The sequence below is a fragment of the Rhinolophus ferrumequinum genome (assembly GCF_004115265.2).
Source record: "Rhinolophus ferrumequinum isolate MPI-CBG mRhiFer1 chromosome 15 unlocalized genomic scaffold, mRhiFer1_v1.p scaffold_54_arrow_ctg1_1, whole genome shotgun sequence".
NCBI lineage: Eukaryota > Metazoa > Chordata > Mammalia > Chiroptera > Rhinolophidae > Rhinolophus > Rhinolophus ferrumequinum.
The window spans coordinates 4423765-4439711 of record NW_022680357.1 but is presented as its reverse complement, the minus strand read 5'-3'; the positions used below and the strand labels follow the sequence as shown (position 1 = coordinate 4439711).

The following is a 15947-nucleotide window of genomic DNA, read 5'->3' as shown; positions in this document are numbered from 1 at the left end:
GTTAGTAAAATTACATAGATTTCAGGTGTACAATTCTGCATTACATCATCTATAAATCCCATTATGTGTTCACCACCCAGTCAGTTCTCCTTCCATCAGCATATATTTGATCCTTCTCAGCGTTCTTCCTCACCCTTTCCAACCCCGGACGTTTTCAGCCCTTCGCCCGGCCCCCTGCCGCATTCTCCACTTCCTCTCACACCTACTCTTCACCTAACTCCGCATCTCTGCCCGCCACCTGTCTTCCGCGTCCTGTACCCCCTCCACACTCCACCTCGCCGCCCGCTCCCCATCTCTGTTCTCCACACCGAGCACCTCAGGGACCAAAATCAATCAAATCCCCCGCCCTGGTGATGGTGAGCTTGTGTTATGGGGGGCGGGGCAGGAAGCAGTAGATATAAACACTGAGTTAATGGTCTGTTAGAAGTAGTAGGTGCTATGGGGTCATTAAACAGGGAAGAGGAGGGGCTGCAACTTGGCGCTGGAATTTAGGTTGGAGGATGACAAAGAGTAAGGATCTCACTCGCATTCTCCCGGTAGTGGACCATCTGCGGGTCAATCGCCCACCCCTAACCCCTGCGGAAGGGACCTCACAGCAGGTGCCGGATACTTAAAGATGGCCAGAACGGCACTCCTGGCTGTCCTCACAGCCCGGGTATTGGCTAGGCACCTGGACCGCCGCTGAGACCGCGGGCGCCCCCTCCCGGCCACCAGGAGCATCGGTCAGAAAATCGCGCGTGTGGGGAGCCCATGACGAACTGTCCAAGCCAACCAACCCTCAGGAGAAAAACACGCTGAAGTTGTGCACACAACAGTGAAGTGGTGGGTACTATTATTATTTTCTTTTTAATGATAGTACTGAAACCGACAGTTAACAATAAACATGTTTAGGTATTAGATGGTGGAGTCTGGAGTTACAGGTATAGGCTTTAACTAAATGTTTCAATTACTTTGGTTGTCATGTACGTAGCTTATAGTCAAAGATGAAGAAAATATGTTAGTCATGTTCTGAAGGTCTGCTTATAAAGCAAGTTCCAGGAGAAATGTTTAAAAGTACACTTAGCTTGAGATAATAGAAAAATATAGCTAGTTAAGTGCAAAAACAATGATAGCTTAAATAATGTCACAAGATGCCTAGTTTCTGCTTTTTGCTTTAAGATAACATCACTGATACATAATTATGAGATGTTTTGCTGAATTGGGGTTCTTCGACCAAGCACCCCTTGTTCTCACAATATAATTTTGTGTTGCTGACGTCCTATTTCTTTGTCAAGGAGGAGTTGAGTTTGTTTTGTAGAAGGAATAAATGCCTTTAAGAAAGTAGAGACTAACTGCTGCTGCCCGGGAGTCTGGCTGCACAAAATGTTATCTGTGATTGAAGAAACACAGACTTCCCGCCTTGGTTCCCTGAAACTCCCGCTCCCTTACTCCCTAGCTGCATAAAAACTCCCAACTTTTGCTTTTTGAGGAAGATGGATTTGAGAGATAGTGCTCGCCGGTCCTCTTGCTTTGGCCAAATCAAATAAACCTTTCCCTCTCTCCGGCCACTGGTGTCTCAGTGTTTTGGCTTGCCAGTGCATCGGGCACATGAACCTGAATTTGGGGGAAGTGATTCAGTAACAGTACCGGGTGTTGGCAGGATGTCTGAGAGCCAGGTATTCACAGGCAATCTTACTTCTAGAGCTTTGTCCTTGGAAAACCCAAAGCTGTTTAAAGGATTATTAACAATCTGGAAACAACTGGGATCATCCAGCAATCAGAAGGGATGCTGGATGAACTAGAATGGTTGGACGAACTATCACCCACCCCTGTAGTAGTATGTTGTGCAGTCAGTAAAAGGATGTTAGACATTTGTAATCTGTTAAGAAAAAGTACGAGCTTTATCACCCCAATTTTCTGAATATAAAAAATATGGATTGTAGATTTATCTCTAGATGGTGGATTACTGTAATACTTGTAATATTTTGTACGACATTTGTAATATTTTTTCATTAGAAATGTCTTACAAAATTTGACCGGCGTCACTGGTTACTCAGGCCCCAGGAGGGAGGTGGGCCCTTGCTGCTACCCCCACGCAGCCTCCAGGGGCCACCCTGTCAGCCAGGCCCCCTCACTGGGGACCCGAGTGCCAGCTCAACCCATGGCTTCTCTAGCAGCAACAGGAGGAGTCAATGGTGCCATACTAAAGTGGGACCCTGTCCAGTGATTGGGCCAGTCAATCCTCTGACCCCCCAGGCCAGGGCTGCTTGGACACCAGGCTGAGTGGCACGAAGTCACCTTGCCTGTCCCCTCGCCTCATGTCCTCTTCTTCAGTTGCTCCCCTGGTGGCACTCCACCATCACACGTTAGATCCTGAGCAACTCCTCCTGTGTTCTTACCATGGGACAAAACCAGCCCACCAAGAGGACAACTCAGAACTCAGGAAAGGAGAAAGTGGTGGGTAAGGGAAATCTATTTACATATAGAATTAAGACAAAGGAAGGTCTCAAATTATGGTTACAGAATATAACTGTTACAAACAAACGTTCTGTAAAAATAACAGCAAAATGGAGAGCTGGCAAGAAAAACATACTGAGTACCTCATTCTCCTAAGAGGGAGTCCACACTGATTATATTTAAAAAATATTTCAAAACATAAGGCCTCTAGGGGTGGCGGGTTGGCTCAGTTGGTTAGAGTGTGGTGTTAATAACACCAAGGTTGCCGGTTCGATCCCCACATAGGCCACTGTGAGCTGTGCCCTCCTTAAAAAAACCCAAAACATAAGGCCACTAAACTTTATAGTTTAAAAATAATCCGTTTCCTTGCACCTGGTGGCTGTTTTCAAAGAATAAGGACTACACAAGGCTGAAGCCTTTCTAGTGAAAGCTTCCAGGGTTGGGGGGGACCTTGACTTCAGGTTAGAGGGGAACTTCACCTCCTTCTCCCGCAGGGGCAGCACTCAGAGCCTGGAGAGGGGCTCAGGTTCCCAGGCATCTCCCTCAGCTCCCAAACCATCCAGAAGGAACATGATAGGAGTACCATTAACTTCTGTTGGTCCCCACCGCTAGACTGTAGGCCCACCCCCTCCTCAGCAGAACCCTGGGCCACCATGACAGCAGAGCTCCTGTGCAGGGGCGCTGTCAGTCCCGTGTGGCTGCCTAGAGGAGGTGAGTTTTCTGAGGCTCCAGTAGGGAGACCGGCCCTGGAAGGAGAGTCAGGGAGGGGCTAGATCAGCTTCCTGGGGGGTTAGGGCTGGAGGTCCCACTGCCCCCCTTTCAGACCAAGGCAGTAGGAAGGGGAACTTCAGAGACCCCACGTAGTCTCTGGGCCAGGGGTTGGTATTCCAGGCTGAGGATAGCCAGGGATATGAGGCCATGGAAGATGGAGGCCTCCATGAGCCCCCCTGGGTCTGAGAGATGGCCCAGCGCAGGCAGCTCTGGGGAAGAAGAGCCAGGTGAGGCCTGGAGGGGAGGTGGAGGTGCCCAGGGGTGGTGGTGTTGGAGCTGGGCCTCAGAGCATCCAGAATCTTGGAAGTTTCACAATCCCACAATGGGATCTAGCATACAGCTTCTTTTATTCTCTGTTTTGAATTTTTTTTTCCTCTGCTTACAAAAGTAACCTATGCTTTGAGCTGAAAAAAATTACACAATGCTGAGAATGAAAATCAGTCAGGGACAGGGCCCCAAGCAGAAGTCACAGCCAAGTTCACTGACCCACCATGGTTGCGCCTGCTGTTGTCTGGGTTACAGGGCCTCACGGGGCCCCATGGTGGACTCCTCCCTGTCCACTGCAGGACGGGGGGCAGGCCACCCTGCCAACTTTCCGTCTTCTTTTCCGTCTGGAAGAGAAGGGAATGGGTCAAGCTGGTGTCGGAGGAAAAGGGAGGCGTGAGGGGGGCGCAGACCCAGGGCCTGGAGCTCAGCCCACCGGGGGATGATCTGGGGCATCACTGACCAACTTAGAGAGACAATTGCCGACTCCAGAGATGTGCTTTCCAAGTCCAGTAGCCCGGGGACACAGACGCTGCTAAAGCCATTTCCAGAAAACTCTGGGCCAAATCTGGGCTGAGCACTAGGAAGCTGGTGCTATGCCCACTGCCTGGCCGGGAATTGGGCGAGAGGTGGGGAAGTCGTGGACCAGGTACAGTGGTAAAGATGGGTGGCAAGTTGAGGGGGTTGTTGACTGCTCCAGCTCGCTTGCCTGGGGGAGCCTGGGGGGGCTGAGAGGCAGCCCTTGCTCTGCTCTTCCTGTCTCCATCTGAGGAAGGGAGGCTTGATTCTAATTCTCACATGATATGTGTGGGGTGGGCCCACCTGGTCCCAGAACTTGGGCAGATCTCTGAGCAGAGGTCTCAGACAGGGTGGAGGGGACCCTGGAGGTGGCCCAATCCACTAGTTCAGTGGGAAGAACAGGCTCTGAGCCAGATGTCCCCTCTTCGCCCTCTGCAGTGATCAGTGGGTGGAATCAGGGTAGTAACTTGGTACCTCTGAGCCCTGCTTCCCAACAGGTCATGAGACAGCACCCTCCACCCCCGGGCTGGCAGGAGGAAGCAGGTGGACACGTGGAGGCACCAGAGTCGGAACTGGCTGATGGAAGAGCTCACAGGGTGAGCCAGACACGCTGCAGAGGGGCCTCCAGGCTCTGGGGAGATGGGGTCCCCCTGACTCCCTGAGTATGGCTTCTGTCCAGCAGGGGATGGAGGCTGAGGGATTCCTCAGGTCCCCTGTGAGCTCCAGGCCTATGGCTGGGGATGTTCCCATCTGAGAAGCCCTAAGGTCTCAGCCTGAGGGAAGCAGTGAGGCTTCCCCCATGACTTCAGGGCACTCACCACTAAATTTCCATCAGTGAGGTGGGGTGTCCTGCACTGCCCAGCTCCCTGAGAGAAACCAAGAGGCTTTGGTTTCCCTTTCCTGGGACTGGCTGCCAGTCCAAGTGCCCTGGCTAACTCCAAGGGACTACCTATTCATAGGCAGCAAACAAGGCCAACCACTGTGGCTTTTATTGTCTCCGTCTTCTAGGGCACAAGAGACCCTAAGTTGGAAAGAAACCCCAGTTCATCTCCTTCCCAGACACTAGGCATCCCTTTCCCTGGGCATCCTTCAAGATTCCATGCACCAAGCCCAGTGGAGGGTAGGGGTACGGGGGTCTGCTTGGGGCCTTAAATAGACTCTGGCACAAAAACATGCACACACAGACCCCCAGACATATAAATATGCAAACCGACAGAAATAGGCTTAGGAACATGGACACACAGGATCCACACATAGACTCACCCTCCCAGGCAAATACGTATTGTAGACAGACAGAACCTTAGAGAGACACACACATGCAGAGGCTACAGACTCACAGAGATTTATACTAAGATGTAACACAGAGAAAATATACAGACCCATTCACAGCCACAGGCACACTCTCGCCAGAGCCAGACTAGCCTGTCTGTCCCCTCGGCTGCCCAGGTGACAGGGTACTTCCAGCCCCAGGGAAGTCTTGCTCACAATCCTGCTTGCTGGGACTGGGGCCTCACCTGTGTCCAGCTTGCTGCGTTTCTGCTCCGGCTCCTGAGGGGCCGCCTCAATGGCCCGCTGGGCCTCAGGGTGGGTCTTGAGGAGGGCCTTGGCGAGGGTGGCAGGGCCGGGCACCCCCAGGGACATGATACAGTGCACTCCTTTGCGCTTGGCCCCGGCCACTTTGGCACTGTCTTTGGAGGCCGTCAGCAGGACCAGTTTGGAGAACTTCCTGGGCTTCCTGGGGGCTGCGGGGACGACATCTGTGCCCGTCTCAGGGGACTCAGAGGATGGCTCCTGGCCGGCCTTCACATTCTCGCCCTCCTGCTCACTCGGCTCAGGCAGGGGCATTTCGGGACCAATGGCCTGTCCCCAAGGCCACACTCAGGCCCCAGCAGATGGATTTTTCCTCTTCTTCCCTGGCAACGAACTTGGCAGTCCAGGGCTCTGTCCTGGGAGAGGAGGCAAAACCCCGTTAGTGGAGAAGCCCTAGGGCCTGAGGCTTAGGAGAATGGATCTGGGTGCAGGTCGGGCAGATGGGGCACCAGGCTGGGCGAGGCCCTGAACGGAGCTGGAGAACGCTGGGCCTGTGCTTCTGCTTCTGTTCAGCCAATTCCTCTCTTGGCAGCCTTGGGTACGTTACCTGTCCCCCATCCAAACCTCACTTTCCTTGGATGCAAAATGTGCCAAATATAGGGTTCTCGGGGGCTAATGGGGGACTAAGGTACTGATAACTGTGGGTTACTATGAATCGAGGCCCCTGGGTACTGAATACGGGGCCAAGGGTTTCACAGGTTTTTCCATTAAACTTCCAGCTCCATGTTATGAAAATCCATCATTCTTATTGACCCAGTTTACAGATGAGGACACAGATACGCCACGAAGCGGCAGAGCTGGGAGTCCAGTCCAGGTGGAACCAGAGCCCATCCCCACGTGGCACGTGGTGTACCTGGTCCAGGATAACAGTCACTGGTGCTCCTGAGGACCAAGCATCTGAGACAGGCACTGGGGACAGGAGCTGAGGTCACTGACTCTCTCAGAATGCCCTGTGTCCTTCCTCCTGACACCGCAGACCACAGAAGGGAAGGCTGGCCCTGGGAAACTAGACTCTGCACTCACTAGATCCGCCCCGCCCCCACCCCCAGGTGAGAGTCCCTGGACCACCCAGCACTTAGGAGGTGGCAGGGCCCCATGAGGGCAGAGATCTTATGCCTGAGCAGGTGCTGGCACTGCCTTAGCTTGGTGAGCACGGGGGTGTGAAGGTGTCCGGAGAATCTACGGTCACTGAGGATTCCTTGGCTTCCAGCCTAGAGAAGCAGAAAGGACAGATTACGGGGCCCAGGCTGGCCTTGGGACCGCGGCTATGGGCATCAGTGTAGGGTAGCTTTTTTTGTTTTGGGGGTGATGGGTAGGTGGCAAGTCTTCCCAGGTTACAGTGTTAGCCCAGAGACAAGGCTGCAGTGTGGGAAGACATCTTGGCCACCCTGTCCAGGACCCAGGCAGCAGAAAGTCCCACAGATGCCGACTTGCACCCCTGGACCTGTTTCTTCGCCGGCTTGGCGGTTCTCACAGTTTCCTTCTCTCTGTGTCTTCACATTGTTTTCCCTTTGTGTGTCTATATCCTACTCTCCTCTTACAAGGACTCTCGTCATACTGGATCAGGGCCTACCTACGGGACACACAGAGAGGTGATTTAACTTAATCACCTCTCTAAAAGCGCTATGTCCAATCCAGTCACATTCTGAGGTGCTGAGGGTTAGGACTTCAACATATGCATAGGGCGGGGGGCACAATTCAGCCCTCAACAGCATAGAACCTGGTAAATGCCCAATAGATCCTGGCTTGTGGTATCTCTACACTTGGATCTGAAACTTCCATGAATGTTCAGTCCGTAAGCATGTTCCCAGAGGGTGGGAGCAAGCAGGGCCTGCCCCTGAGACCAGGGATTATTTGCTTAGGAAGGAGCCCTCATGCTAACTGGATCTTAGCATAAATGCCACCACAGCTCCAAAATCTCTGCTCCTTATTCAGGGGTGCCAGAATATACTTACATGGATTTTTTTGTCTTGAGATCATCATCCAAGTATAAAAAAAAAAAAAGAAAGAGAAATGTTTGTACAAACTACTTTCATCCAAGAACCACCCATTTGAAAACACATTCCTGCACAATAAACAGCTCCTGTACACTTATTTTTTCCGTTTGAAAACACATTCCTGCACAATAAACAGCTCCTGTACACTTATTTTTTCTGGATTTAGTTTTCCAACCAAAGGAAAGTGATAAAATGGATTATATTGAGGTTATTTTAAAATTTTGAATTAATTGAAAGAAGTTATGTAGAATAAATTACGCTATAATAGCAAATCTGCATAATCCCACCATCCCATCAGAAACTGCTTTCATTTCTGCATTTTCTACATCCATTTTTTTCATAGCTGCAAGCAAAGCTTTCAAATAATTGTAGTTCCTGTTTTCTTTCCATTTATTAGGGTAGGAACCACCAGCCTCGAGACCAGATGTAAAGACCCTTATAAAGAGCCAGAGCACACTGTAATTCACCCCATAGTTGTGGAAAATTCAATGTACATCTTCAGCAACAGTATTCTAGAAGGCCACAAGATGGCGATGTTGCTCCTTAAATGAGCCATTTTCTCCAAGATAAGAAAAGAGGACCCAAGGTGGGGAAAGGCTCTAAAGTTTTCAAGTGTTTATATTTGGTTTACAAACGTTGTTAGAAAGTCCAATGAACACATTTAGCAAAGACGATCTTTTCTAGGCCAAACAACTGTGCATTTTCCCAAAAGACTAAGAACTTTGGTCACTGTCCTGCATCTTTCTCCCTCAACCCACTTGCCTTTCCTTCTATTTATTCTCCATTCCAGTCATATTTGTTGTGTATTTACTAACTTTATTTGGCTTGTTCTTAACTTAAAAAGCAGGTGCTTTCTAGTCTGTTTTCAAAGAATTATATAAAAGTGCCCTACAGACTAGGAAGTAATTTACAAAATGTTAGCAGTGGTGGGAAAGAGAGACTTCGTTTTTCTGCTAATTTTCTATTATTTCCCCCAATTGTAATGTACATGAACTAATTTTTACAATGGGAAAATATTTAACACTTAAAAAATAAGATACAAAAAAAAGGATACAATTTATCAGATGGTAATTTATTAGTCCATTACTCAGAAAAAAAGGTCCCCATTCCTATGTAACATAATGTTATACAGGAAAATAAATATAAATAGAAACAACCAGAATAAAAAATGAATGAAATTAACTATATTAAAATCCTGGTTTCAAATTTATAGACACAGTGGAAGTTGACAGATAAAAGGAATGACCCAGAGACCTCTTGTGCAGGAGAGAGAGAGAAAGACACTGAGACTGAGTCAGAACACCTGCCCCGCCCCCCCGCCCTCCCTCCACCCCCCTGTCCATATTCAGCATTAAAGTGACCTGCCCAGACCACGTCATTAGTCCTCAAGCAGGGACCTGAATCATGAACAAAAATCCTATGACATCAGCCCATACCTCCAGTACTGTAACCCAACAATCTCTCTTCCAAGTGTCACCATCATTTCCGCTCTGCCTCTAGGCAGATTGAGGCTCAGAGACTTAAGTAAGTAGCCCAGGACAGCAGAGCTAGTAGGAGGCAAAACTTGAACCCAGACCTGGCTGGTCCAGAGCCAACACTCCTTCCTTTGCCGTGAGCAGCTGAGGCTTAACGTGAGAAACACCAGTTACAGAGAAAACTGAGCTGCAGCCAGGACTTCAGAGCAAGTCATCAGGATTATAACCCAAAGAATACAATGCATATCCATAAGTCCACACTGATATAAACAATTGAATGAACAAATACATAAATGGGGGAGAAGGGACAAGTCATCTTTAAGAAGAATTCCAAACAGTAAACACTTCCCTTTTCAGGAGGTAAAGATTAAATCTGACGCTTCATATGGGGGAAAGAAGAGACTTTCCAACAAATGTTGACTGCTGGGACACCCAGATATCCAATACAAAAGAATGAAGATGGAACCCCTCCTCACGCCATATATAAAAATGAACTCTAAATGGATCATAGACTTAATTGTAAGAGCTAGTTATAAAACTCATTTAAAAAAGATAAGAGTAATCTTTGTGACCTTGGATTAGGCAAAGCTTTCTTTAATATGATACACTAAAACTACAGGCAACCAAAGAAGAAAGACAAGTTGAAAAAAATTTAAAACTTTTGTGAGTCAAAGGACAACACCAAGAAAGTTAAAAGACAACCCATAGAATGAGAGGAAATTTTTGCAAATCACATATCTGATAAAGGACTTGTACCTGGAATGTATAAAGAACTCTAATTCAGGAATAAAAAGATAAATAACCCAATTTTAAAATGGGCAAAGGCTCTGACTAGGCTTTCTCCAAAGAAGACATACAAATGGCTAGTAAGCACATGAGATGTTCAACATCATTAGTCATGAGGGAAATGCATAACAAAACCACAATGAGATACGTCACACCACTAAGACACACATAATAAAACAAATAAACAAACAAAAATGGACAATAATAAGTGTTGGTGAGGATGAGGCGAAACTGGAACACTTATCCACTGCTGGTGGGGATGTAAATCATGCATCCACTTTGGAAAACAGTCAGGCAGTTCCTCAAGAGGTTAAACATAGAGCTACCCTGGGACCTAGCAATTCCACTCCTAGGTATATGCCCGAGAGAAATGGAAACCTACGTCCACATAAAAATTTGTACATGAATGTTCATAGCAGCATGATTTATAGTTGCCCATAAGTGGAAACAGCCCAACTATCCATCAATGGATGAATGGGTAAATAAAATATGGACTATCTGTACAACAGAATATTATTTGGTAATCAAAAAAAATCCACGTTACAACATGGATGAACTTTGAAAAGATCATGCTAAGGAAGCAAGTCACACATTATATTATCCCATTTAGATGAAATGACCTGGAGTCTAGCAAATCTGTAGTGTAGAAAAATCCATAAAGACATTAAGTAGATTTGCGGTTGTCTAGGGATGGGGGTGGGAGGGCTGGGGAAAGGGAGAATGAGGAGTGACTGCTGGTCGGTAAGGAGTTTCTAGGGTAATGGAAATGTTCTAAAACATTGTGGTGATGGTTGCACAAGTTTGTGAATATGCTAAAAGCCATTGAATTGTATACTGTGAGTGAATTACAGAGTATGTGAGTTATCTCAATAAAAATAGGAAGACAAAGGCAAATTAAGTCTACGACCAATGATTCTCCAACTTCAGTATACCTGGGGTTCTCGTTAAAAATGCATAGTCCCAGGCTAATCCAACCCCAGGCTTCTTACTCAGAGAATCTGGAGAGGCATCCAAAAATCTACATTTTTTCCCTAGTACTCCATCTGATTCTGATACTTTGAGAAAGTGACAATGCCTCGGGCCCTCTACTTGAGAAGCTTGTTACTTCTAGTTCCTAGGTTCACTGTTCTTCAGCTACTCTGTGAACAGGAATGGACAGGTCCCAGATCAGTCTCTTTGCTGGATTCATCCCTAGCCTTCTAGTAATTTATTTTCTAGGTGTAAAGGGAAGGGTTGAAAGGCAACCACTCGAAGCCAAATGTACATATTTTGAAAATTAAATTTTAACTCAATAAAAGTTCATTAAGTACACAAGAGTTTTAAAAGTGAAGCAGAAATGAATTAAAAAGATCAAAAGACTGAACAGTTACCTTACTTCGCTCAGTTTACACCTTCTCCCTAACTCTGCAGTCTGGTGGTTTGATATCACTCTGACCTCCAGTCTCCCACTCACCCCAACCAGCTGTCATGACATTGCTCTGCACAAAGGGGACCCAAAAGTGTAAAGATGGCTCAGTGTAAGCCCCAAATCACACAATGTTAAGAGGTGGCAAGAGCCCCTCAGACACCATCAGGTCTTTGGGAAGCAGAATAATGCCCCCCCGTAAAGATGTCCAGGTCCTAATCTCTGGGACCTGTGAATATGTCGCCTTACGTGGCAAAGGGGAATTAAGGTTACAGATGGAATGAAGGTTACCCAACTAGGAGAGTAACTCGGATTATCCAGGTGGGTCTTATTACAATCACACGGGTCCTAAAAAGCAGAAGAGGAAAGAAAAAAAAAAGTCAGAGAAAGATGTGCTGATGGAAGCAAGGTAGGGGAGATGCAATGCTGCTGGCTGTGAAGATGGAGGGAGGGGGCCATGAGCCAAGTAAAGCTGGAGGCCTCTAGAAGCTCGAAAAGACAAAGAAACATCTCTCTCCTAGGGCCCCCAAGAAGGAATAGTGCTGCCCACACCTTGATTTTAACCCAGTGAAACCTATATCAGACTTCTGGCATCTAGTACTGTAAGACTGTTACAAAGCTGTATTGTCTTCAGCCACTAAATTTGTGGTAATTTGTTACTGAAGCAATGGGAAACTAAAGGGAGGTGAGTCCCTTTTTCACCAACAAGGGAGGCAAGGTCCTGGAAGCCGGGATCCCTGCCTGGCAGCTGATGATAGATCAGCAGAATAACCTTCATATGTATGGGAGAGAAATACCATCAGTGCCCACCGACACCTGTGTGTCAGCCACAAGGCAAGTCCCTTACCCTCTCTGGGCTGGTTTCACTTGTGTAATGGGAATAGTGGCAAATGTAGCAGAGGTTCTTAATAGCAAATAGGCGATGGGTTGAAGTGGTTGTTTAAAAAAGTTCCCTGTGATACTGACAACTGCCCCACCCCCCATAATCACTGGGGCTGTGATTGGATCGCTGGTGGGATAATGAGTTCACTTAGCAGTGCAGGTACCCATCCTTACAGGGCGATTTTCAAAGCAGCAGTTACCTTTGAAGAACTGCTACTCTACAGTATGCAGTACAGAGCTCCAAAGTTGGGATCTCATGTAATGGCACCTCCTTTTCCCTAATCACCATGTCTCATAATCCTAACCCATTGTAATTTGTCAGCAGACTTGTCTATGCTGCGTCCAAATGGCCCCAGCTCCCTGCCCCTACCCTCGCCCATAATTACCGTCGCTTCCTGACCACGGCTCGCAGCATCTTCCCCGCCCAGTATCTCACACCTCTGACTCTGCCATCCCTGCAGGGACCTCTAGAGCCACAAGGGTGGGACGGGGCTGGGGATAGGTACAGGGAGGGGGGCAGTACTGGGTGAGGTCAAAGAAAGGCAGGTCAGTGTGGGGTTCCCTGATCTGGGGTTTCTGTCAGGGCTCAGTCCCAGGGCAGGTGGGTTGGGGGAAAGAGGGGAGGAGAGAAACGAGGCGAATCTCGGATGAGGATAAGGAGGCGGCCTTAAAACCCGGACGCAGACCCAGGGGGAACCCCCAGTACCAGCAATCTTTGGGACCCTTGGGAAAGCCCGGCCGGTGGGCGCGTCCACGCTACGGGACCCCGGACCCTCCCCAACCAGCTGGGGCCCGTCCTCACCAGGCACCGGTCGGGCGGCGACGGCAGCGGAGCCCTCCCTCTCCGACGACCGAGCCGTGGCAAGTCCCTCAGCTTCCGTGCCCCAGGCCCCCGCCTCAGTTCGGGCAGTCACCTCAAGTTAGGGTCACGGCTCAAACATGCGCAGTAGTGCCGCAGGGGCCCATTCCTTGGGCAAACTCCGCTTCTCCAGGTCTTCCCTGTGCAGCACCGAACTGGCTACCAAACCAATCGGCGCGCAGGGGCGGGGCGTCGGCAATTCTGAAGCCTGGATTCGGTTTCCTTGCAGGGCTCTCCAGATACAGGTGGTTGGGTTTCACCCCCCGGCCTCCCCCAGGGTTTGAGCGCGGCTCCTTGCGGAGGAAGCCGCAGCATTTGTTTAAAGGCCTCGTTCGCCCCAGTCTCTTTCCTGAGCGAGCAGTGGGAAGGTCTCCCTTTCTCCTCATTGAAGCCACTGGCTCCGCTTGGCCCAGCATCCTTGACTGAGCAGCATCCTCGCCATTGGGCCCATCAGTCCCGCCCTCGCCCACTTGTCCCTCTCACACCGTTGGTCCCTCTCCTGCTCATCGGTTCAGCCCTAGCCCATACGTCCCTCCTTCGCCCAGGGGTCCAGCCTTCGCCTTCGGTACCACCCTCGTCCATTGGTCCAGGGTCGCCCATTGTTCCAGCGGTCGCTCATCGATCCAGCCCCCACTCATTGAGCACAGCCACTGGACCTTTGTCTTTCTCCGACCACCCTGTGTGGTGTGGACCGGAATTGCTCCGGTACAGGAAGCTGGGGAGCCTGGACACTTGGCAGGTCGCTGCTGGAGCAACCCCAGCATCATCCAAGCTGACGCCCACCTTGCCCCTCAGGGGACCGGGGCGCGAAGTCCCGGTGCGTGACTGGAATGTCCCGCCTCCTCTCCCTCCCAGAGCCCCAGGCACTCCGCTCTCCGCGACCCTCCCTGACACCTTTCCCTTCCGCCTCTACCGGTCGCTCTAAAGCTGCTGCTGGTAGCGCCCCCTGGCTCCTGGCCGGTGCAGGTCCAGCTGCTATGGGGCCCGCGGGCCTAGGCCTCCGGCATTTCCCACGTTTTTGAGCATCCTGTGCGTCCTCCAGTTCTCCCACGCCCTCCAGCATCCCCACCCACATCTTCCTCCTTCTCATCTCCAAATATCAATAGGGCCCGCACACTCTTCCAGAAAGGTTCCCTGCTTCCTCCCGACCCGGCCTTTGCAGATCCTTGCTTCTCACCCTAGGTTCAGCTTCCATGGCTTCCTTTGTCCCCGAGTCCTTTCTCCCGGGTCACATCATTTCCTGGTCATTTTCTGTAATTAACCCCTGGTCGTTCGCAGAAGGTGAAAGAATTCACAAGACTCAGAAAAGAAGGAGAGCAAGAAAAGGTTTTATTAAAGTTAGGAAGCCAATGGCAGTGTTTAGATAAGAGGGCTGCCCCTGGTAGTATAGTAAGGAGAGAAACACCTGTTGGGTGTGTGGGGGGGGGTATGGGGGGTGCGGGTAGGGGATAATATTGGTGGTGGTGGAGGTGGTGCCAGGGGCAGAGTCTCAGAGTGGACAGCTGCACCTAATTCAGGTTAGCTTTTTCTTGTAAAGGAAAGGGGGAGTCCCTCAGGCAGGTCTGAGGGCTGACGTTGCTTCCTGGGGTCTGGTATGTCTTTAGATAATGTTATCTCCGGACTCCGGACAGACTCGGCCTCAGGCACTGCCTGTGTGGATTAAGAAATTGTTCTTTTCCAGGTTAGACTTCTGTTAATTAAATGGATTAACGGAGGTGTGGGTAGCCTTGAGAAAGGGAACAAAATAGAGTTCTTAAATTAATCAGTGAGGGGAAAACCAAAGAGGAAACAGCTGAATATCAGGATGGTGAGCTATATGGTGAGTCAAACTGAAAACTAGCTAAGTCTAACTGCGTTATTGATTCCCTGGATTTCACCTTTACATTCTCCAGTGTTGTACAAAGGCCTTTATAGATTTATTTGCCATTACCCATTAATCAGCCACTGACTACTGGTTGTTCCTAATTTTATTATGGTATAGGGATCTTTGTAGATACATTTCTGACATCTCTGATTATTCCCTTTCTTTAATTTCCTAAAAGGGGTCAAAGTGTGAAAAATTTAAAGGCTTTTTAAACATGTTGCCAAAGGAAATACATAAGCCTGGAGTCAGATGTCTGGGTTCAAATCCCGGCTCTGGCATTTGCTAGCTGCATGATTTGAACAATTACTTCCCTTCTCTGTGCCTGAGTTTTTTTCATCTGGTAAATTGAGATAATAGCCCCCACCTCCTGGATGGAGTCATTGTGAGAATTCAGAGTATTATCATGTGGGTCTTGGGTTTTAACATTTCTGTTCCTCAGTCCAGCAGGTTCTCAAACTTTTTGGCCTGAGAATCACTTTACATTCTTTAAATTATTAAGCAGCTCAAAGAGCTTTTGGTCATGTGGGGTCACATCTATCAATATTTACCATTTTAGAAATTTAAGCTGAGAATTTAAAATAACAATAATTAATTCACTGCATAATTATATCCTTAAACCAGAAAGGAAATGAACAGAGAGGCAGTGTTCTACATTTTTGAAAATTTCTTCAATATCTGGTTTAAGACAGCTGGATTCTCATAACTGCCTCTTCACTTTATTGCAATATGTTGTTTTCTTGGAATTCTATGAAGAAAATCCAGCCTCACACAGGTAAGTAATTGGAAAAGGAAGAAGTATTTTAATATACTATACAGGCAATTGTGATTATTCTTTGATCCTACACCAACACTCAACTAGTGGTAGTTTCTTGAAGGTTAGTTGCAAGTAACATCAGAAATGACATCAGTGCCCTTTTTGTATTCTATTACATTACAATCCATTGGTCTATTTTACACTTTGAAAGGATCTTTTACCCACATATGCTTTTGTAACATCATGTGTTGGTCTTTTAGAAAATATTGGCTCATTGACTTACGCAGATCTTGCAAATGTTGACCCATTTTATTATACAATATAAAAATATAATGTCCATTAATA

General features: G+C 48.4%; 1 protein-coding gene across 1 annotated transcript; it reads right to left on the bottom strand.

Moving 5' to 3' along the window:
- Positions 1 to 815: 815 nt before the first annotated feature.
- Positions 816 to 13191, bottom strand: FLYWCH2 (FLYWCH family member 2). Its single transcript, XM_033101456.1, has 3 exons — positions 12928 to 13191; positions 5505 to 5936; positions 816 to 3818 (listed from the first exon to the last, which is right to left on the bottom strand). The coding sequence occupies exons 2-3, from the start codon at positions 5833 to 5835 to the stop codon at positions 3724 to 3726; spliced, it is 426 nt and encodes a 141-aa protein (XP_032957347.1). The 5' UTR covers positions 5836 to 5936; positions 12928 to 13191; the 3' UTR covers positions 816 to 3723.
- Between the last annotated feature and the right edge of the window lie 2756 nt (positions 13192 to 15947).

Bases quoted from the DNA above. Each gene is read 5' to 3' on its own strand.
- FLYWCH2 (XM_033101456.1), bottom strand. From the start codon at position 5,835: ATGCCCCTGCCTGAGCCGAGTGAGCAGGAGGGCGAGAATGTGAAGGCC. The intron at 3,819-5,504 runs GTGAGGCCCCAG...CTTCTCTTCCAG, and splicing joins ACGCAGCAAGCTGGACACAG to ACGGAAAAGAAGACGGAAAG.